We start from the raw sequence: 22,677 nt of genomic DNA, 5'->3' as shown, positions 1-22,677 counted from the left end.
CAAACTGTTTTGGAACAAGTCAAAAATGTGCGAATGATGATAGAATTTACATTTTCGAATGAACTATCCCTTTAATCAGCTCATCATTTTTCAAAACAATGATCAATTAAAATCCTTGTGGTAACACTTTAAAATAATGGTCAAACAATATTTTTTGTAGCCTGATTAGGTCCAAATTCAAGTTATGTAAATTTTAACAATCTGTACATAATTCTAGTATGAGAGGAAACAAATTTCAAGAGACCTGTTTTCGGGTGCGTTTTGTGAGGGAAAACTACGATGTTCTGGTCGATGAAGATGAGGAGGAAGAGGAGGAAGCCCTAGACCCATCGCACTCAGGGACACTCACTCCTGTCAGCTTATCCAGGGAGGCTACTTGAAACACCGGGACCTTCATGGAAGTTAAACAACCGGCACTGGAAGAGAGAAAATGACCACACAAACTATTACAAACTCTCTAATAAACAACAGACCATCCATGACAATGTGATTAAATTGACAGTATGCACTGACGAAATGGTCAGCAGTAATTTTTTTGCACCGAAATCTCTATTGCTTACTTAGAAAAATGGCCATAGAAGAAGCTACAGAAAAACAACGGGCACGAAACCAAGATGTCCAAAGCAATCATTATGTTACTGAGTGTTAAAAACTTCAAAGAGGATCATAAGCGCAGAGTTTCATGTGGCTGGGCTGCCTTTATTTTTACTCGTATGCTCTTATCTATAAATGGATTCAAAGTGAAGCAAGGACAATTTGTCCAAGCAAGTCAGGAATTGTAATTTTTGTTAGATGTTCAAAATTCTGGCTAAAACTGACTGCTTTTAATCTAAATATTAAAACGAAAATTAATATTAGAAGTTGTGATATTTTTATAGGAGCTTGTAGAAAGATTAAAGAGATATCTTTACATTTACAGGAAAAAAGGACTAACACAAAACATCAATGTTCATGAAAAGGCATGAAGGAGTTTTGTCTACTTTTATTATTTTGTTTTCGTAATAATGGTCATACACATTTTGTAAAAACAGAAAGGTTTGTTGTCCCAAGCTTTTAAAGCATTTTAAGATTGATTGATTAATTGATGATTGATTGATTGCATTAATTTAAATGTGCAGTTATCTTTCAAAAGTTACCATCTTAAAAAATAGGTTTTAGGCACAAGGAAACGTAACTATTTTACATTTTGACAGTTTAATTTGTTGATTATTCGTACAAATTCATATTCAGTTGTACGAAAATGTAAGACTTTTAAAAGAAGGTGTGGCACCAAATTCCACCCCTAAAACCAACCATTGGGTTGTCATTGGGAGATGAGAAAATCATACAAAAAATACATATGAGATCATAGAAATTCACATGAATTAGCCACTAATCAAAAAGTTACGAATTGGTGTAAGATAACGTTGGTTTTTGGACTATGTTTTTTTTTTTTTTGGACTATGTTTAGTTGTAAGCAAAATTCATTCATTCATTTTCTTTTTGGCTCAGTCCCTTTATTAATCTGGGGTCGCCACAGCGGAATGAAACGCCAACTGATCCAGCATGTTTTACGCAGTGGATGCCCTTCCAGCTTCATGAGCAAAATTTATTTTTGTTATATTATTCATGAAATATTAGCATCAAAACAGTTTTTAAAATGCATTTAGCATTTCCCCATATCTAACACATTTTTATGAGCGGTGTGGCCAGTGGGGTGGTCGTGATTGTGTCTATGGTGGTCATGGCACCCCCTAGCTCCACCTTTGAGTATGTGTACAGCGAATAAAAAAACCATCACAGCAATAAACATTAATTAATCCCATTTTACGTTTATGGCAGCTAAATTATTATAATTATTATAATTATTTTTGTTGCTTTAAAACTTTTCAGAGTATTTTTATTTAGTTTGGAATAAATTTGTAATATACAGTTGAAATCCGAATTATTAGCCTCCCTTTGAATTTTTTTTTTCTTTTTTAAATATTTTTTCTACTGGAAACAGTCTTATTTGTTTTATTTTGGCTAGAATAAAAGCAGTTTTTAATTTTTTTATAAACCATTTTAAGGTCAAAAATTATAAGCCACCTTTAAGCTATATTTTTTTTTTCGATAGTCTACAGAACAAACCATCATTATACAATAACTTGCCTAATTACCCTAACCTGCCTAGTTAACCTAATTAAACCTGGTTAAGCCTTTTGAATGTCACTTTAAGCTGTATAGAAAATATCTAATCAAATATTATTTACTGTCATCATGACAAAGATAAATAATCAGTTATCAGAAATGAGTTATTAAAGGCTATTATGTTTAGAAATGTGTTGAAAAAAACTTCTCTCTGTTAAACAGAATTGGGGGAAAAAATAAACGGGGCTAATAATTCAGGGGGGGGGGCTTATAATTCTGACTTCAACTGTACATGAACAGATTAAAATAAATGTTGGTTTGGTTCATGTGTAAATTGAAAATTGAAAGAATTTTGATCATTTGATCATTAATAATAATGTGTTAACAAGATAAAGTATGGCTTGTAGCTGAAAAAATATTCAGTAATAATTGCTGTATTAGTGAAGTTTATTTATAAACTAATTTCGAGAGGATCACGTGCTTATGATTGAACACAGTTGGTCATGCATTAGCCAATTCATGATTCACCAATCAGAAGATTCCTAAGTCACTATAAATACCCTAAGTTCCATATCACAGCCATCATCGTTTTGAAGAATCCCCCCTTCCACCCCTACTCCTCCTTCTTTCCTAGATGGGTGGCCACAGTGGCCCAGTGGTTAGCACTGTTGCACTGTGCTCACGTGGGTTTCCCCATGGTCCTCCGTTTCCTCCCACCATCCAAAAACATGCAACTTAAGTTAATTGACTAATCCAATTCGGCACCATAGACTTGCTCATAGTAAGTAGTTATCTCTTAAGAGCAATCACTATCTGTTCATTAGCTACTACAGCAGGGGAGTTTCGAGATCTACCTGAGCTCAAACTTTTCTCTCGCCCTGCAATGGCAGGGAACCCTGGGCTCGAGAAACTTATGAGCTCAGGACCTCTCTCCCAGGACAGCATGCCAAACTCGCTTTATAATTAATCATCAGCTAAGTGTGAACTCTTGAAAATAATTGTTTAAATGCAAAAAAATGTAGATTTACAGATTTTAAATGCATCATGAGAGCTAAAATTCCTTTATAATGTGATTGATATTTGTAATATTAGTCCAAACAAACCCATATTTTAGAAGAAAAAACATTGTGCAGGATGTGGAAAATGCAGATAAATGAAGTGAACACAGTATACGCAAGCACACCACACCGTTGCAACATTTGGGACAATTTCTGCAAAATCAGCCTTTTATAGAAAGGCTGCGATTTGATCTAATTGTGAATATGAGCCTCTTCCAAGTGAACGTTTTAAAGCGCCTGAGGTAAGAAGTCAAATCTCACTCAGATAACAAAGTTAAACTCCCACACCGAACTGACGAACGGCAGACGAGCTCCAGGAATAATGTACTGATAGTCAGAGCGAGTGGCTTTGCTGTGCTGTGCTGGCATAAAAGAAGGAAAGAAACAGGCAGTGTGTGTGTATGTGTGTGTGTGTGTGTATGTGTTGTGGTGTTTTTATTGGTAGGGTATACATTTTGGTAAGCCTTCTTGGACACAATCTGAGCCAAAATTTGACTAATTCTCGTTGAATCTTCACTGCCTATTTGCATGTCATTTTCAAATTGCTACTAAAAATGCTGCATTTTTGACATGTTGAAGATAATCCAGCCAATATAATTAAGACATTTACATAACAAAGGTGCTTTATCACTATGAATGCTTTTGTTTTTTTCTGCTTTAAAATCTAACATGAAATGAACTCGTATAATAAAGAGCATTAACATGATCGAAACAAAAGGCACTACTATTATATAGTATAACTGAAAACTGTAATGATTACAAAACAATGTGAATCTAAACAGTGAAATGAATACAATTAAAATAATGCTTTATTTTTGAATAAAATAAAATATGAACATAAAAATAACAAAAGTAATCTCTTTTGCTTAATATTACCAGAAAATTTAAAAATAAATAAAAAGATCAATATATTCTGGAGAACAACCCATTTATTATGTATTAAAAAATAAAATAAAATAAAATAATTAAATTAAACAAAATAAAATAAAAATAAAAATTTGCACATAAAAACATAAAAAAGGCACCTATTATGCTTGATATTACCAGAAAATAATAAAAAAGATCAATATAGCGGAGAACAACTCATTTATTATATATCCTAAAAATATATATATAATAAAATGCACATAAAAAACAAGTGCAACCTATTTTACTTAATATTACCAATAATAAATAAAAAGATCAATGTAGTATCGTGGAGAACAACTCATTTTTTATATGTATACATTAAAATTAAAATTAAATAAAACAAAATAAAATAAAATAAATTTAATAAAAATCACTACAGTATTCTGCAGAACAATCCATTTATTGTTTATTTTTTAATAAAATAAAATAAAAAAAATTATAAAATATAATAAAATGTGCACATAAAATTAACAAGTGCAAACCTATTTTGCTTGATACTACCAATAAATAAATAAAATAAAAATAAAAAATTCAATATAGTATTCTGGAGAACAACTCATTTATTATACAGTTGAAGTCAAAATTATTCAGGGGCTAAAACCATCATTATACAATAACTTGCCTAACTACCCTAACCTGCCTAGTTAACCTAATTAACCTAGGTAAGCCTTTTAAGTGTCACTTTAAGCTGTATAGAAGTGTCTTGAAACATATCTAGTCAAATATTATTAACTGTCATCATGGCAAAGATAAAATAAATCATTTATTAGAGATAAGTTATTAAAACTATTATGTTTAGAAATGTGTTGAAAAAAAATCTTCTCTCCGTTAAACAGAAATTGGGGAAAAAAATAAACAGGGGGGCTAATAATTCTGACTTGAAACTGTATATCACATCTACTGCTGTGGCTACAACAGGACCAAACAGCGAAAATGAAAACTGTATTGACTAGCTGTAATGTTAGCACATCAGTGTTAGTGTCAGAGTGTCTGCAACACAATACAAAACACAAACGGTGTGACAGACTCACAGGCAATGTCGTTGAAGACGTAAGATCCCACATAGGAGAAGACAAGCACGGAGATGGGCAGAGCACAGTCAGAAAGAATCTCTCTCATCTTCACATGCAGGACATGGACTGCCCGAGAGAAATGCCAAGAAGTGGCTGTCAAAACAGTCCTCTAACACTCTTTAAAGAGAGACACTGCAGGTAAAAGTGCTTTTTGAAGCAGCTGTCAATTTTTTTGGCCTTCTAATTCAGTGCTTTTTTTAAGCCCAATGAAACGAAGTCATCCAAAAATACTCCTTTAACTGTTTTCTTCTATTGAACTTTATGAATCTGTATCTGTAGTGTTTATTGGGTATGTGGGGATCTGCTCACCTTCTCCTGAACTGGTAGAGAGTGTATCCCACCCACAGTGTGCCCATCATGAGCAACAGGCAGAGAAGTGGTCGTGCCCGTGTGCCAGAATGAAGGATTCTGGGAGAGACACGGGTCCAGCCTCAGGTCTGGTTTTAGCTCTCCTAAAGGGACACTGCCACTGATGCGATTCAGCTCCGCCGCGCTCCCGTTGGCCAGAGTGGGGGCGTGATAATACTTGTGAAAGACTGTGGAAGAACATGTCAAGATCACTATTCACATTACTGCAAGAGCAGGTCAAAATAATTGTAGAGCATACACATTTATGTGGTTAAAATCAGCGCTTGCGTTGTGTGTGTATTATGAATCAAGAATGACTTTGAAAGCATGATATTTTCATATATTTACTGAATAAATGTTAAAATGAAACATTGACAAGAAAAAGAAGGGGAAAATTCTCCTTTGGACAAAACCACTTAGTTTGAAGTCAAACAACTGATAAAACTTTACTACTATAAATTATTTTAGTAAAATTTTATAAGAATGATTAAAAACATTAATATAGCTATGACTGCTTGAAAAGTGCAAAATATGTAAGTTTAAAATCAACATTTACTATATATTCTATTGTACAAATATTGTGCATAATGTATTATATAAAAGACATCTGAATAAAGGATTTAGCGATTTTTTTTTTTATGTGTTCAAATCCTCTTACAAACTTTCAGCGATTTCTCGCAAACTTTGCATTTTCTCACAAAGACTTTTGCCTTCCACGACAAAGATGTTTGGCTTTCCTCGCAAACGTTGAGGTCCCTCACAAAGATATTTAAATTTACACATATACAAAGAACAAATTCTACATATAGAATACAAAGACCAGATTCGTTTGGTATAATCAAATTGTATAAATATTACAAGGTTTATGAATACAAGACGTTAGCAGTAGAAACAAATAATAATTGATACACTAAAGAATGTGCAATTTTAATATACACAATTAAACTAATAATACACTTTCCAACTTCTACAAACACAATGAAAAGCCATACTTGTATTATCAGAATTTGTTAATTGTTTATTTATGTGAAATAAATTATTTTTAATCCAATTATTTTATTTGTTAATGTTATTTATCTGAAACAACTGGAATTTTAAGTTTTTTGATTTGACAGACTGAATACAGTTCACTGCTGTGTATACATAATATAATATTTCTTCAGTTGGATACTCTGAGTTCATGCTTGCCTGTACAAAGAATAGACCTATATTTTTAATAAAATGTTTATTGAATTTTGCCTATTTAATAGGCTATGCCTTTCCTAATGCATTCATTCTATAGAATGCTTCATAGTGAAGTATAGAGATCTCAACCAATGCAAGACGTACTCATTAGGCTTATCAATCACTTAAAAAGAGGAATTGCATTCATACTCTGGGCTCATGCTTGAACGTACCAAACAACTACCTACAAATACACTACATGACAAGTCTTGTTTGCCTTTCCAAGTTTTAGAAACAACAAATTATAACTTGACTTCTAGTTGATAATTTGGTATCAAAAGTGGCTGATATGAAAGGAAAAGGCCTCTAGATTAAGCTTATTTTACCAAAATAAAATATGATCATGCTTTGATTTTTCATTATTTAATTAGGACAGTAAGGTCTGACTTTGCTTAGACAGAAGTCTTGTCACTTAACAGAAATAATGTACAGTATAGAATACAAAGTCATGGTGCTGTGGGAAAAGAATTAATATTGTGTATGACTCCTATGAGCTTGGAGAACTGCATCCATACATCTCTGCAATGACTCAAATAACTTATTAATAAAGTCATCTGGAATGGCAAAGAAAGCGTTCTTGCAGGACTCCCAGAGTTCATCAAGATTCTGCATCTAGTGACTGGGCTGGCCAATCCTGGAGCACATTGGCCTTCTTTGCTTTCAAGAACTCTGATGTGGAGGCTGAAGTATGAGAAGGAGCGCTATCCTGCTGAAGAATTTGCCTTCTCCTGTGGTTTGTAATGTAATGGGCAGCACAAATGTCTTGATACCTCAGGCTGTTGATGTTGCCATCCAATCTGCAGATCTCTCGCATGCCTTATACTGAATGTAACCCCAAACCATGATTTTTTTCTTTACCAAACTTGACTAATTTTTGTGAGAATCTTGGGTCCACGTAGGTCTTCTGCAGTATTTGTGATGATTGGGATGCAACTCAACAGATGATTCGTCCGAAAAATCTATCTTTTGCCACTTTTCCAAATGATCAACTAGAAGTTATTATTTTTTGCTCTTTCAACTGGGACGACGACAAGAATTTTGTCAGATATTGTATATATATTTAAAAAAAAAACAGGAAGTGTTTGTGGAACAACTTTTCCTGCAAAAAATGCTAATACTAAAACAATGTCACATTTCAAAATACATCATATACATCATTCCAAGAAAAAATGTTATCACTATACCAGTAGGACAGCTAAAAAGTTTAATTTATTTAAACAAAAATAAATGTTTGCATGTAGTTTTTTTTTTTTAAGTTTAGAATTTGTCAGCAAGAACAACTTTCAAAGAGTCACTTATTTTTGTACTTTTTAGTGAATGATTGGTTTAAACAATCAAGATTAGTGATGGAATGTACTTATAATCTTGTTTTCTGCCAATAGGATTGCCAACTGCACTTTCTGCTGATAAATACAATTACTGGTGGAAAAAAATAGCATTGCAGATATATTCAATTGTCTGACAGTCCCACTCCAGTCTAAATTCAAATTATTTATAAAGTTGCCTTGTAAACTGACTGATATGAATGAATTTCATTTGTTTGTATTGTTGTTTTTTCTAATTCATATTCAAGGTTTTATTTTAGTGAAGAAGTTCATTATTGTACATTATACAAGACATGGGTCAAAAAAATATCCAGTGAGCGGCAGTTCTGTGGGCGCAAAATGCCTTGTTGATGCCAAAGGTCAGAGGAGAATGGCCCGACTAGTTCAAGCTTATAGAAAGGCAACAGTAACTCAAATAACCACTCCGTACACCCGAGGTATGCAGAAGAGCACCTCTGAACGCACAACACTTCGAACCTTGAGGCAGATGGACTACAACAGTAGAAGACCACACCGGGTGCCACTCCTGTCAGCTAAGAACAGAAAACTAAGACTACAATTGGCACAGGCTCACCAGTATAGGACAATAGAAGATTGGAAAAATGTTGCCTGGTCTGGTGAATCTCAATTTCTGCTACGACATTTGGATGGTAGAGTCAGAATTTGGCATCAACAACATGAAAGAATGGATCCATCCTGCCTTGTATGACCGGTTCAGGCTGGGGGTGGTGGTGTTACAGTGTGGGGTATATTTTCTTGTCCATCCCATCTTCTGATGGCTACTTCCAGCAGGATAACACACCATATCATAAAGTGTGAATCATCTCAGACTGGTTTCTTGAACATGAGAAAGAATTCCCTGTACTCAAATGGCCTCCACAGTCACCAGTTCTCAATTCAATAGAGCACCTTTGGGATGTGGTGAAACGGGAGATTTGCATCATAGATGTCCAGCTGACAAATCTGCAGCAACTGCGTGATGCTATCATGTCAATATGGACCAAATTCTCTGAGAAATATTTCCTGTATCTTGCTAAATCTATGCCATGAAAGATTAAGGCACTTCTGAAGGCAAAATGGGGTCCAACCCGGTACTAGTAAGTTGTACCTAATAAATTGAATTGAATTATTAAAATGATAATATAACCAAGTTTCAAATGATTTGTAATATTTTAAAGATAAGATTCTGCCTAAAATAAGTGACTGTAAAGTGCTATTTGGTGTATGTATTGTAAACGTTTTGAAGTTGTCAGCATAAATGCTTTCCAAAGCGAATTTTTTTTTTTCTTGCGCCACATCTTTATTGAATAATTGGTTTTAACAGTCACAATTATTGATGGAATTTTTGTGGAATCTTGTTTACTGCCAATAAGATCAGCCAATGCTGATAACACCCATTGTTTCGGTTCATGCACATTTTTGGGATGTCTTTCTCTAACGGCCTGTTTTGCATCACAGCAGTGCATTTCAAAGGAAGTGGGGTCAGGACTCTAATTTGGTCATTGTGAAGGGCTGATTTTCTTTTGTTTCTACACTCTGTTGTTGATTTACTCCTGTGTTTTGGATCATTGTCATGTTGAATGACCCAACCTCTTTTGAGTTTCAGATCACAAACAGACGCTCTGACATTCTGCTCCTGATACAACTTGGAATTTGTTGGTCCCTCAGTGTCTCCAAGCCGTCCAGACCCCTGAGGCAGCAAAAACAGGCCCATAATCACTGCATTTGTCCCACAATCCTTCACAGTTGCAATGAGGTTTTGGCGATGGTACTGCAAGTTTTGCATTCTTTACATTTTCTTAAGGTATATAAAAAAACGCACAGAGATAATAATGCTTTAGCAAGTATTTTTTCAGTTTTATACTTCGGTATCGAGTGATTGGATACACTTTTAACCGCTACCAAGCTGACCAATCACGGCTCTTACACTATGAATCGCCACTACGTGTAGTTACTGTACATTTTTTGAGAGGTGCACATTTTGCTACACACATTTGACACAGAAATATATATTAGTCCTTATTGTCTCATTATTATGGAAGGCCATAAGTCCAACACTTCAGCAGTTATAAAAGTCGGATTATTATGGATGGTCATCAGGGACAAAAGTCCTGAAACTTCAGTGATTTTCCATGTCTGATTATAATGGAAGGCCATCGTACCAAATGTCCTCAAACTTCAGAGATTCTTCATGTCTGATTATTATGGAAGGCCATCGTACCGCATGTCCTCATACTTCAGTGATTTTCTATGTCTGATTATTATGGAAGGTCATCGTACCCAAATAGCCCCAAACTTCAGTGATTCTCCATATCTAATACTATGGAAGCCCATCGAGGACAAACGTCCTCAAATTTCGGTGATTCTCCATGTCTAATTGCTATGGAAGTCCATAAACAAAAAAATTCACACAAGAAATGTACAATTTGGATGTCTGATGTTTGCATATGTACATGCAAGGATCCCACATGCTGATATCATACCTCCAAATTTTGTGAACAGCAAATGGTACTAATATACACATCCCTAATCTAAGATTTCTGAAAGTGATTCACCTTTTATAATTCCTTATAAAATATTGGTGTCTGGATCTAGCAAATCCAGAGACTGTAGTAAACACCATAATTTTGAAAAAAGATTCTCTTTAATGTGTGATATGACCAAAACAGTGGTCATAAATGAAATTTTGAGAGATTTTTCTCGGTTCAAATAAGTAGAAGCTTGGACTAGGAAATTCTAAAGTTATTACAAGCTGATTACAATATGCGTTATATACAATATATATTGGTTACTTATATATGAATATTCCAGTAAACTACTACATCACAAATGCTAATATAGTATCAAATAAACAATTTCATGGATGTTGCTCTGGTGGATGCATAGCATAATTTTTGTAATTATGCGATTGAAATTATTGTAATTATGCGATGAAAACAGCTATTGACACACTCAAACTGAACTTGTTAAAAAAGTAAAAATCAAAGTCAAAATCAAATGTCATTGTTTCAAAATATTTTGGCCCCAACTGCATTCCCTATATTGTACTTCTAAACCACCAATCAATTGTGTGAATGAAAAATTCCACAAACAACATACTGAAATTGATTGAAACTGGATACAGTTTCCATACCAATTCATTATGTCAAGTATATTTACTGCAATTATTATGATCTTGTGAATGAAAAAAAAAGTTTTTACTTTGAAATACTGACAGCTTTTTTAGGCTCAGACTCACTTAACTTTGAGGCTTTAATAAGTTAATAAACCAAAAGAGATTCAAAAAATGAAACTTTGCTGTCATATCCTTAGGTCATGAAAGGTCATGGTTTTTATTTTGTAATACTTAAGATAGCTCCAGCCTCATCTTGCACTCTTAACACTATAATAAATGCATTCAGGACAGTTTGCCAAGGCATTGAATTAAATAACAAAGTAAGTAACGTTCAGTAAATTATAGCCATTGACTTGCATTTATGAATCACCGCGGTTACAGTTAAAAATCTTCTTTAATAATCTAGTAATGAAAAAAGTTGCATACATCACTGGCTTGACTGTAGGTAAAATAAATATTCTACTTCTCAGGTGAATGTATTTTGATTTAATAATGTCTAAAAAAATTTTAATGTATAAAACAACGAATTAAGTAGGTAATATTTTGCAGTGAGACTTCTATAGAATTCCTATTCACTTTCTTAGGAACCCTTTTATGAAATGCATGTTTGCTTGTTTGTTTGTTTTACAGGATAGTGACCCTCATCTTCCATTTATTAAAGCTGTCTCTCAACACACGTCAAACAGGCTTCATCTACTAGGAAACGCAGCAATGGTGCTGAACTGATGGTGCTGTAATCCTCATGACTGTAGGCATAAATCTCCCAAATTCCCTTGCAAACATTGAGTTTTATGAGCTGTTCTTCTGAGGTTTCCCCAAGTCCCTTTTGATCAGACTGGATTTCTTTTGAGCACAACTGTTTGGCGAGAAAAAAGTAACATGCAGCTTTCGATTCAGGATGGCAGGTCAAACTCACAGCTGAATCCATTTACCTTTTTTTTCAGGAGGTCATTATAGTAGAGGTTATCTTGATTGTTTAACACATTTGTTCAATAAAGACATGGCACTGCAAAATGTTTTTGTGTGTGTGTTTTGTATATAAGGGAAGTTGTTGTTGTCCAACAAAGATTACAAGAATATACTTTTTAAGCTTATTTTTAAAACCCAATGTTTGTGAGGTGTATCTTTCAACATTTGGCTATAAAATACAAGTAGATTTAAACTTTAAATGTATTTTCAGAAAAAAATAATTTATATAGTGTAACAAAATAAATGCTGTTTTTTTTATTCATAAAAAAACTGAAAAAAAATGTAGGTCCGAATTGGATACCACAAATATTTTGGAAGTAAATTATTTTTGTATATGTATAATGATGATGAATGGCTGCTGAAAGTTCATGGCACAAATAAACTGCAGTTTAAATATACTGAAATATGAAACATTTTAACTTCTAATAAAAGTCCCTTTCACGCATACACACTTTTCCGGAAAATTGCCGGTATAAAAAGGATCATGTGTGAACAGACCTTTTTTGAAAATTCGTTCTGGCAATTTTCCGGAAAGAGAAGTTGTAACATTACCGATAATTTGTCAGAATGCTGCTCTGTGTTCACGTTTAGAACACGCTGACGTGAGACCTCTACTCCAGCCAATTAGAATATTCAGACGCATTCACATTCGCACAAAAACAGCTGCATGAATGCTAAAGCTTTAAAGGCTCACGAAACACCAAAACACATTTTTGAGATGTTGACAGACATATATGTCTCACATTGTTAAAAAACATTATTAGGACACATGAATTTTATAAAAAAAAAAAAAAAAAAGTGAAAATTTGTTATGTTTGCGTTATTTCGAGCAAATTCGTTTTCGGTTTTGGAAAGAAATTTAGAAGCTACAACACGGCCATGAGATCCTTGTGTAAATTCCAGCGAAGAAACTGGATGTCTGTACCGGCCAATATAACGTGACGTCTTTGAGTTTCATCATTAATTCATGAGAAAGACTTGGTTCGAACCAATCAGTGCGCTCTATTGTGAACGAGATGCAATTTTATTAATATGCATGATATAGCATCAGTTTTTACCTGTTACAGTGTTCAGAGAGACATGATGTTTTGCCTACTGTAATTAAAACAAGTAATAAAAGAAATGTTCTGAGACATTGGTCATCAGTGTTGTGTTTATAAATGTGTCACAATGAAGGAATTGTTTCCATTTTCTCGTGATGAGGGCACCTCTCGTGTTTAGGCCCACATTTCTGGATTACAGTGGTCTGCTAAAATGTGACAAAATATGTTTGTAAGGAACCTTTTATACCCGAGAGCTTTTCAAATCTGGAAATGGTGAAATCTGGATTTGTCGCTTTTTTCCTTTTAAAAAAAGACGTGGTTCCAGTTGGTGTTCATTGTCCTGTCTCTACAGATTTGGTAAGTGTGTGATCAGCCGCTGTGTCGCCCAATCATAAAATGAGGAGGAGGAAGAAGGGAAGGATAGAGGGGGGGTTCCAAAAACAAAGATAGGGAATGAAGTTTAGGCAGGATATTTATTGTAGTTTTAGAATGATCTGATAGGCTAGCTAATAATTAGCTGTAGTCGATCATATCACATGCTCCTCTCGAAATTAGTTTGTGAAACTTCACTTAGGGCTCTGAATTAGGCTCAGGCCCAGTTGGAAGAGGTGTGCCAGAGCACAGTTCACTTGGGCTTTGGCGCAGTATGCTTGTAGTGTGAGTGCAAAGCATGCCTGAGCCCGAAACTGAAGACGCAATGTCACTATTAGGGGACTGTTTTATGTGGATTTATTAATCATTCTTAATTTTCAATGAACTATCATAGTTTATTAAAGACGCAAACCCCTCGCTGCATAGCAGCTGCACCTTCAGTAAACCACCTAATACGTGCAGCATGAGGACTTTTATGATCATTTATGAGCGTCAAAAGTGGTGGATCTGTTTGGCAAAGTGTTTGACTGTGTGTCACTGCATCCCAAATGACGAAAAATAATACAAAACGAAATGTCCAATGTGTTGAGCGAGAGCGCTTCTCTCTGTTAAACTGAACAGTCACATCATCAATGATGTAAGTGTGCTCAGGTCCGGTAGGTAAATATTCAATGTGAGTGCAGGCTGAGGGTGAGAGGGGATGGGGACAATCGTGCTTTGGCACAGGTCAAGGCAACTGTACCTAATGTGAGTGCGCCCTTAAATAAAAGTGAAACCATGAACTAAAGTCTTACCCCTATTATGGTTACAAATACAAGGGCAGCCATTTAGAGGCCATTTCTGGTTAATAAGAATTTACTGGTATTTTTGGAATGGATATGTGAATTGCCTTTTACGGAAAATTTCCAGATTGTCCTTGTCTGTGTGAACTGCGCTTTTTTGAATTTACTGGTAAAGTTTTTCTGGAAAGTTTCTGGATATTTACCAGTATCACTGTGTGAAAGGGGCTACTAATTAATGACTACAGTAGTATATAAAATAATACAGTAAACAATTTTACCTGATGCATTTTACAGTACACAACTACATTGATTGGTGAAGTTTTTCATTATTATAAAATGCTATTAAATATCTTTGTTTCCATTGTACAGAATAAGCAAATGATTGCTCCTTCTGCATTAGGAAGCACATCAGAGCAAAACAGATAAAAATGTACAGAGATGACTACTATCAATCAGCTGCTGACTGAATTGAGGCAGATTGTCAAATTGACTGAAGTATGAGATTTCATTAGAAGATCAAGTTATGGCATTTTAATGTTAAGAAACTGCAGGTTGCTTTTCTGACAACTAATAAAACAGACACAGCATGTCCCCATCATCATTAAACAGTGTCGTGTTAAATGAACTGCATTGTTTTTCCTAGAGCAGTAACAATGAAAATGTTAAATATATTTTTACACCATCACAACCAGTTACCCCATTATTACTTAAAAAGATCAAAATCATTTGCACAGAAATTCAAATTAACCTATTGTTTGTGTTTGCAGTATGTGTGTGTATGTAACACTCACTCTTGACAGTGGCCCTTAACTGCGTCTGCTACAAAAGCAATGGAAATGAACAGAGCTATCACCTCCTCTATGGACCTACGAAACAAAACATCAACATCAAAACATTTTAGCTGTCAAGCGCTGACAATCAGCATGAGAAAATATTAGAGCTGCACGATTCTGCATAAAATGTGTTTGAATGACAACACTGTACTAAAACTAGAAGACATTTGTTCTTTGCATTTTTAAAATGTTTTGTGTATAGATGACAACATTGTTCAAATGTATCCACAAACAAGACAAAATCCACAAAAAAAGGCATACAATCATATTCATGCATTGAAAAGGACATTTAGTCCTGTACACCTGTAGTCCACTGTTGTTTAGTTTTCAAGTACTTAACATCAACATCACAGTTTTTACAAAAACATGTTTTTGGTTTTCACAGAGAAGATAATCTTCAAAAGACGGGCCACTTTGAACCTTTTTTAAAGGCTTTTGTACGGTGGCCAAGAGAGCTTAACATGATGCAATTTAAGAGACACATGCAATAACAAAACACACCAGCAAATTAGGAAAAGATCTTCATTCGGTTGATAGTGAAACGTGCTGCAAATCCTCAAATGCGCTGCCAATTTTACACAACGCAAAGCAAATAAATAAAACATGCTGCATTTTCTGACAGCACAAAAAATTACAAAAAGGCGCTGCATTTTCTCACAACACGTGACGGATGCCGCTGTGCCGTAACTATTGCCCAGTGAAGTTGTAGGTGATCTTTGAAAGGTGAGTTTTTGTTTGTTTATTTAAACATCCAGATTCCCCTGTCTTTTGTATTTTAATAGCCTAAATAACCATAACCTAAATCGCTGGGTCTGTCAGGTTTTTGGGTCGCCTTGAAACATTTCCGTTCTGTTCCATGCTATTTGAAAGTATTGTGAGAGTTTTCGTAATTTGCTTGCATTGTGAGAAAATGCAGCACATTTTTGTAAATAGTTTGTGTTGTGTGAAAATGCAGTGCGTTTTTTAAAAATGTGTGTGCGTTGTGAGAATTAGCAGCATGCGTGCTGTCAAACAGATAAAGATCTTTTCTCAGTTTGCTGGTATTTTTTGTAATTGTATGTGTTTTCTTAAATTGTAGGCATGTTAAACTCTCTCGGCCTCCTTACTTTTGTTTGATTTTAGGCTCCACAATGCAATGTTTATCTATTTATCCATTTTAAATACAGATTACAGTTCTTCCAAGAATCTGAGGCTACATCCACATAAAGACTTCCCCGTCCAATCTATGTTTTCCTTATCTAAAAAGATATCTATTTACACATGAAACCATTGACACTGACTAAAAACAATGGAGTATACATGCCAGACCAGTATGGGGTGCTAAAATTCTCCAACAGAGATACACAAAATAAATGGGACATATTTCATAAATCTTGCATTCTGTATAAAAATCAACATGTAGTTGCTGTTATGTGATGTAGCGGTGTCTGACTAGGGTCAAGACATAGGCTGATGACATCATCGTTTCACAAAATATGTGGATTTGGAGTTCACACAAAAGCAGCGTGGTGACATTTTCAGATTTATCCACACTGGTGCTTGGTTGTAAAAAAATGTCTTCAGTCTCCCAAAACTATGGTTCTTCCAACAACTTTTAACCTTGAAAATTCGAAAAAAGTGACTTTTATTAACATTTTTAATAGTTGTTTAAATTGATATATTCTAGGGATATCCAGATTCGATATATCGATATATATATTCTCATTATTTTTAACACATTTATAGTTATGCAGTGGCACGGGGTTAGATTTCTTTCTCGACTTCATACAGAAACAGCAACACATGCAGCAGGACATCACTTTGTTGCAGAGATGCTATTGGTTAAATGTTGGCAAAGTAGAACACGGAAGCAGCTTGAAGCGAAATGCGCAAGTATGTCTGCAGTCTGGAGGCATTATAAAATTGATGACAATAACATTGATATAGCAATCTGTGAGATATGTAAACTTGGGACTGGATCCCAAGATTGGGATTTTAAGTTGAGATGCTATTTGTTTTTTTTTTGTTTTTTATATTTATTGTGCACTAAAGTCCAAAAGTGAAAGATTTGATGTTATCTATTACTTGATTGTTCAAGCTGAAACTTTCTGGAGACATAAAAGACTTATCTTAAATCTTGAAAAAGGGGTAACCTAGGTGCAGTTTAACTTTTGTCCAACGCCGCCCAACAACACTTTGCGTGAGGGTGGCATGAACACTGTAAGGGCAGCAAGGTTATTGTTTGCCTAGAGCGTCAGTTAAGCTTGCGACACTCCTGATTGGCAGGTATTTCTGTAGAGTTGAATTTTCAACATCAAAAGTCAACAGAGTAGATTAAGGTCCCATAATGCAATTTACAATCGTAAATAAACATAAAACACTTGTGAATCACAAAATACGGGAAACTGTTAATTATTTGATTTATTTTTATGTTTACAGTGTGGCATATTTATATAATCAACTGCTGTATACATATATATATATATTCTCCCAGTACTTATTGTAATCTGAATGTTTGTGGCTAAAAAGACCTCGGAAACACTGTTTCATAACTAAAAGTGCCAGCTCTGAATGGCTGTGATCACATTTGTCAAATGTTTGCATGGATGTTTGACTCAAGATTAATCAATTTATCAACTGAATGTATAATGGATGTGCTAGATGTCACCTTTTCACAAAATATAATAATTGCAGTTGACATGGAGACAATAATGGTATTTAAAAACTTTAATGATTAATGGATTAACCTTCCAACGATGAATCGAACAGCTCTAGCATGTATGAGCATTAGTAACTGTGCGTCTGACCTCTTGAAAAGCTTAACAAGCAGGCTGAGGTTGAAGAGTCCTCCTATGATGAGGAAAGAGGCTGTTCCACAGGCCGATGCAGGCATAAAACGCTGCAAAGTCCAGGTCATAATCATCGCAGATCCCTCTGATCACTGCGGCCATACAGAAACAAATACACAGAAGCATCAGAAAACTGCAGTCATTAGGAGTGTATGCAAAAATAACCCCAATCAACCCCATCTCATAATAACACAGGATTATAGCGCAGAGTAAACTCTGACCGTTTGATGTTGCACCAAAACATTTAAAGAAAAAAATGCTGCTGTTATTCCCACGAGAAGCCCACAAGACCAGATCTCTGATTGGGGAAGGATCATTATCATGGATGGATGATGTGGTTCTGTCCTCATCTGCGCATTTTTTACCCAAACAGAATTTCATTTTCCACCAGCAAATCCATTTTTCAGGGCAACCCTCCTGCTGGTGACAGAGTGCGATTGGAGCCGCAGGAATGAGCTTACGGAGGAAATCTCCTCTCAGCCAGGGCAAACATCAAACTTTGCCCAAACAAATGGCGGCCGTATCGCATTCCCATCCCGCTGTTTGTGAGATTAAGAGTCTTGTTCCTTCTCATCCTGTGGTTAGCAGAGCACTCTAAACACTCAAAGTCAAAGTATTCAACAAACAGTGAGTCCTCTTCTAAACACACTGTAAAAATAACATTTAAGACCAGACCACGGAGGAGAGTCATAATATGCATGTATGATTGTTGTCACGATACTGGAATTTCGATATGCTTCAACATGCTACCTTAAAAATATCGATACTCTATAGTGTTTTCAATACTACCAGGGAATATTATCACCGCATTGGTTAAAATGACAATTTTTATGCATTGTATTAACTTCTTCAGTTGAAAAACCCTAGCATGGCTTAATGTTAAGCATTTTTAATACTGGTCCAGTCAGGCCAATTGTTCCATTTTTCAGTTCCATCTCCAGAATTTTAAGTGGCCCAGTAAAAAAAAAAATACACATATTAAGGACGTCAAATACACATATACAAATATAACATTCCAATAAATAGTTAATTTTGCTCCCAATTTATACTGAAAATATGTACTTATTGCAAAAAACACATGGATTTTACATTGTACTTCATTCATTCATTTTTATTTCGGCTTAGTCCCTTTATTAATCTGGGGTCACACAGAGTGGAATGAACTTATCCAGCATACTGTATGTTTTACGTGGCGGATACCCTTCCAGCTGCAACCCAACACTGGGGAAACATCCATACACACTCATTCACACTCATACACTATGGCCAATTTAGCTTATTCAATTCACCTGTACCACATGTCTTTGGACTGCAAGCGAAACCAGAGCACGCAGAGGAAACCCACGCCAACACGGAGAGAACATGCAAACTCCACACAGAAATGCCAACTGACCCAGCCGGGGCTCGAACCAGCAAACTTCTTGCTGTGAGGCAATCGTGCTACTTACTGCGCCACCATGACGCCTGAATATAATTACATCTTTAATTAATTTCTGTTGACCATACCTTACATTAAACACATAAACACTGTTGACCATACCTTACATTAAACACATAAACAATGTTGACCATACCTTACATTTAATTCCACCCTTATACCTACCCATACCACTAAACCTGTCCCTAACTCTACCCGTATCCCATCTCAAAAAGCACCAGAAATGCTCTGCAATACATTTTGAACACATTAAGTACATTGTTTTTATATTTTGATGTAAGTGCATAGTAGTTAAAGCCACTAATATAAAGTGGGCTCCTTAATTTTTTAATTCCAATTTCAGTATTAGTGAAGAAGCAACTAGCCCACATTATATAAAGTTAAAACTTTACTGAAGACAAGTGAACGGTAAGTAATGAACAAATTACAGCCGACAAACAAAATCAAAATATACACATGAAAACAGTGCTCAACATTCTTTAGATAGGTCTAACAGTGATTTTTTGTTGTTGATTACTGTTAATTATTACTGTTAAATGTTGTCCACTTTAAGAAACTTCTTCCTCATCAAGTTTGCTTTCACTTTAGAGATCAAAGTCCCATAATGCAACTCCCATCGGTAAAATAAACGGAAAACGCTTGTGAATCACAAAATCCAGAAACTGTTAATTATTATTTTATTACATTTCTTACAGTGTGGAATGTTTATATAATCAAACTACTATATATATATATATATATATAAGTGCCAGCTCTGAATGGCTGCTGTGATCACATTTGTCTCAGGATTAATTAATTTATCAACTGAACATGTATAATCAATGTGCTTGAATTCACGTTTTCAGTTGACGTGGAGACAATAATGGTATTTAAAAACCTAAATGATTATTGGATCATCTATTTTACTTTCAATTTAATTTATAACTGCCTGTACTTTAAAGATGGGTATTCTTTACATTATTTGACATATATTTAGCCAATCCAGGGCTTGACAATAAGTATCGCACAATGGGTCAGGGCCAGCGTGAGAAGATGCTCGGGACAGTACACAGGAATATTAGTGATCTGACCGGTCCAATGCTGGCAAATAATTGAAGTTTTTAATTTTGCACATAAAAGTTTGTCAATACATGTAAAAATACAAGTTACAAGCAAATACAAGCAAACAGTACACTGGCAAAAATAACAGTGCTCGCAAGTAAAACAAGCAGGGTGAAAATATACCAAGTCTGAGAATAAGAGAATGAACCACATGAGCAGTAACAGGCTATCCTCACTTACAAGGGCTTGTATTGCGCACACAGGTGATGGTGATGCGTGGCGCGAGTGTTTAAAAGAGATCACAGGCTCCTGTTCTCCTCTTGTGGCATCAATTTACTGCGTGTGAGGAACATAACTGTTGTGCTCGGTTCAATTTGTATAAAATTGACAAAAAATGCTTATGCACCTAAATTCCTGCTGTTGTTGATTTTTATGATTCATGTTAACTTGTCAGTGATAGCCACACTCACTTTAATCATTAATTTAGCAAATAATCAATAACCGATCAAAGAACATTTCACTCAGCTCATACAGGAGTGCAGAAAAACATGACGTTTTTTAATGTAAATTCAATTTATACTATCACAAACATGACAAAAAATACGAAAGTAACTTACAGTCAATACTGTGGAAGTGTTTCTTTGAGCCATACTATAGTAAAGTACATACAAATTATACTTGAAAAATACCTGAATGAATCTTGTTGTGGTAATTCTATAGTTGCTGTGGTATTACAAACTATTAAAGCAATACAGTATAAGCAAATGGCCCCAATACTGTACTGCTCTACAACTACAGGGTATATTATAATACACCCGTTGTTCTTCCCAATTAATCCCAATAAAACCTTGAATTTAATAAGTACTGCTTAGTACCACTGTTTTTACGAATTTTAATTTAACTTAACTTAAAATTCATCCTGTGGCTCAGTGGTTAGCATTGTCGCCTCATAGCAAGAAGGTCGCTGGTTCGAGTTCCCGGCTGGATCAGTTGGCCATTTCTGTGTGGCAGTTTGCGTGTTCTCCCTGTCGTTTTCTCTGGGTGCTCCGGTTTCCCCCACAGCCCAAAGACATGCGCTATAGGTGAATTGAATGAATTCAATTGGCCGTAGTGTATGTGTGTGAATGAGTGTGTTTGGATGTTTCCAAAGAGTACTGGATTGCAGCTGAAAGGGCATCCCACTGTGTAAAACATATACTGGATATGTTGACGGCTTCATTCCATGTAAGGACTCCAGAATATCAGACCCTGAGAACTGTATAGAATTCATGAGACAAGACCATATGAATTGCTATGCAATATAACATAGACTTTCTGATCTGAGGAAGATCAGGAACCAGCTGTTCAACTGTTCTATTCAATCCATGTTGACAATGCAAACATGGACTGGAAACACAGAGATACACCGCACCAGGGGGGAATGCGAGAAAGTTCACCCTTCTCCTTTCACCTCGAACCCCCCTTCTTGACCTAAGTTCAGAGCACATTTCACATTAAATGTCCAAGGTTTTAATATGGTGTATCTGTAACCTTATTTCATGTTTAGTATCATTTTAAATGTCTCTGTGTGATTGGTAAAATGGTCTTAATTTCACTGTCATATTTCACTTGTATAGGTTGATTTGGTTTTTGGCTTCTGTTTCAAATCTCTGACAGATGCTTTACCCTCTAGAGATGATTAACACCTCAAATTCACCAGTCAAGAGTCTCGGTGACGCTTCTATTATCTTTAATTTATGGCTGTTTGTTCTGATTTGAGTATTTAAAAGGCAAATGTGACACAAATATCACTGGGAATCTTGTAGCCAAGACCACCCCGTTGCAGCATCTCTGAGACTTATGCTGCAACGGTACTTCTCTGGTCAGGTATGCATCTCTAACTCTTTGATTTATCCTTTGAGTAATGGATGTTGTATTTTTACATGTATCATCTCTGAATTTTTCAGGGTTTTGCCACTCTTGTCTTGTAAATTCTGTTTTGGTGGCAGAGTCCAGACACTAGCTCTGTCTTGTCCTGTCCTGTTGTGCTCAGCTCGAGTTTTCTCGGCTTCGAGCACTTGTTTTTCTGTCATTGTGTGTGTACGTGTCTCTTTAAGGGCGCCGTCGTGGGCATGCGCAGACCGTGCGGGGTCTGTGTGTGCTTGGGATGCGCGCTCTTGTACTCGTATTTGTGTTTTGTTTTGTCGGCGTCGCGCTGTTTCATTCTCAGC

The 22,677-nt window shown here is 35.4% G+C and overlaps 1 protein-coding gene across 1 annotated transcript in view; it reads right to left on the bottom strand.

The window, feature by feature from the left end:
* slc4a11 (solute carrier family 4 member 11) overlaps positions 1-22,677 on the bottom strand; it is a 157,003-nt gene that overhangs the window by 22,999 nt on the left and 111,327 nt on the right. The window contains 12 exon segments of the mRNA XM_056470817.1: positions 245-270; positions 273-320; positions 323-388; positions 390-416; positions 5,100-5,214; positions 5,459-5,543; positions 5,546-5,591; positions 5,594-5,685; positions 6,202-6,207; positions 15,126-15,193; positions 17,947-18,002; positions 18,004-18,080. Of these exon segments, the coding sequence (XP_056326792.1) occupies positions 245-270; positions 273-320; positions 323-388; positions 390-416; positions 5,100-5,214; positions 5,459-5,543; positions 5,546-5,591; positions 5,594-5,685; positions 6,202-6,207; positions 15,126-15,193; positions 17,947-18,002; positions 18,004-18,080 (712 nt within the window).

The sequence above is a fragment of the Danio aesculapii genome, chromosome 13, assembly GCF_903798145.1.
Source record: "Danio aesculapii chromosome 13, fDanAes4.1, whole genome shotgun sequence".
Lineage (NCBI taxonomy): Eukaryota > Metazoa > Chordata > Actinopteri > Cypriniformes > Danionidae > Danio > Danio aesculapii.
The sequence above is the reverse complement of the archived record's forward strand: the minus strand, read 5'-3'. Positions and strand labels throughout refer to the sequence as shown.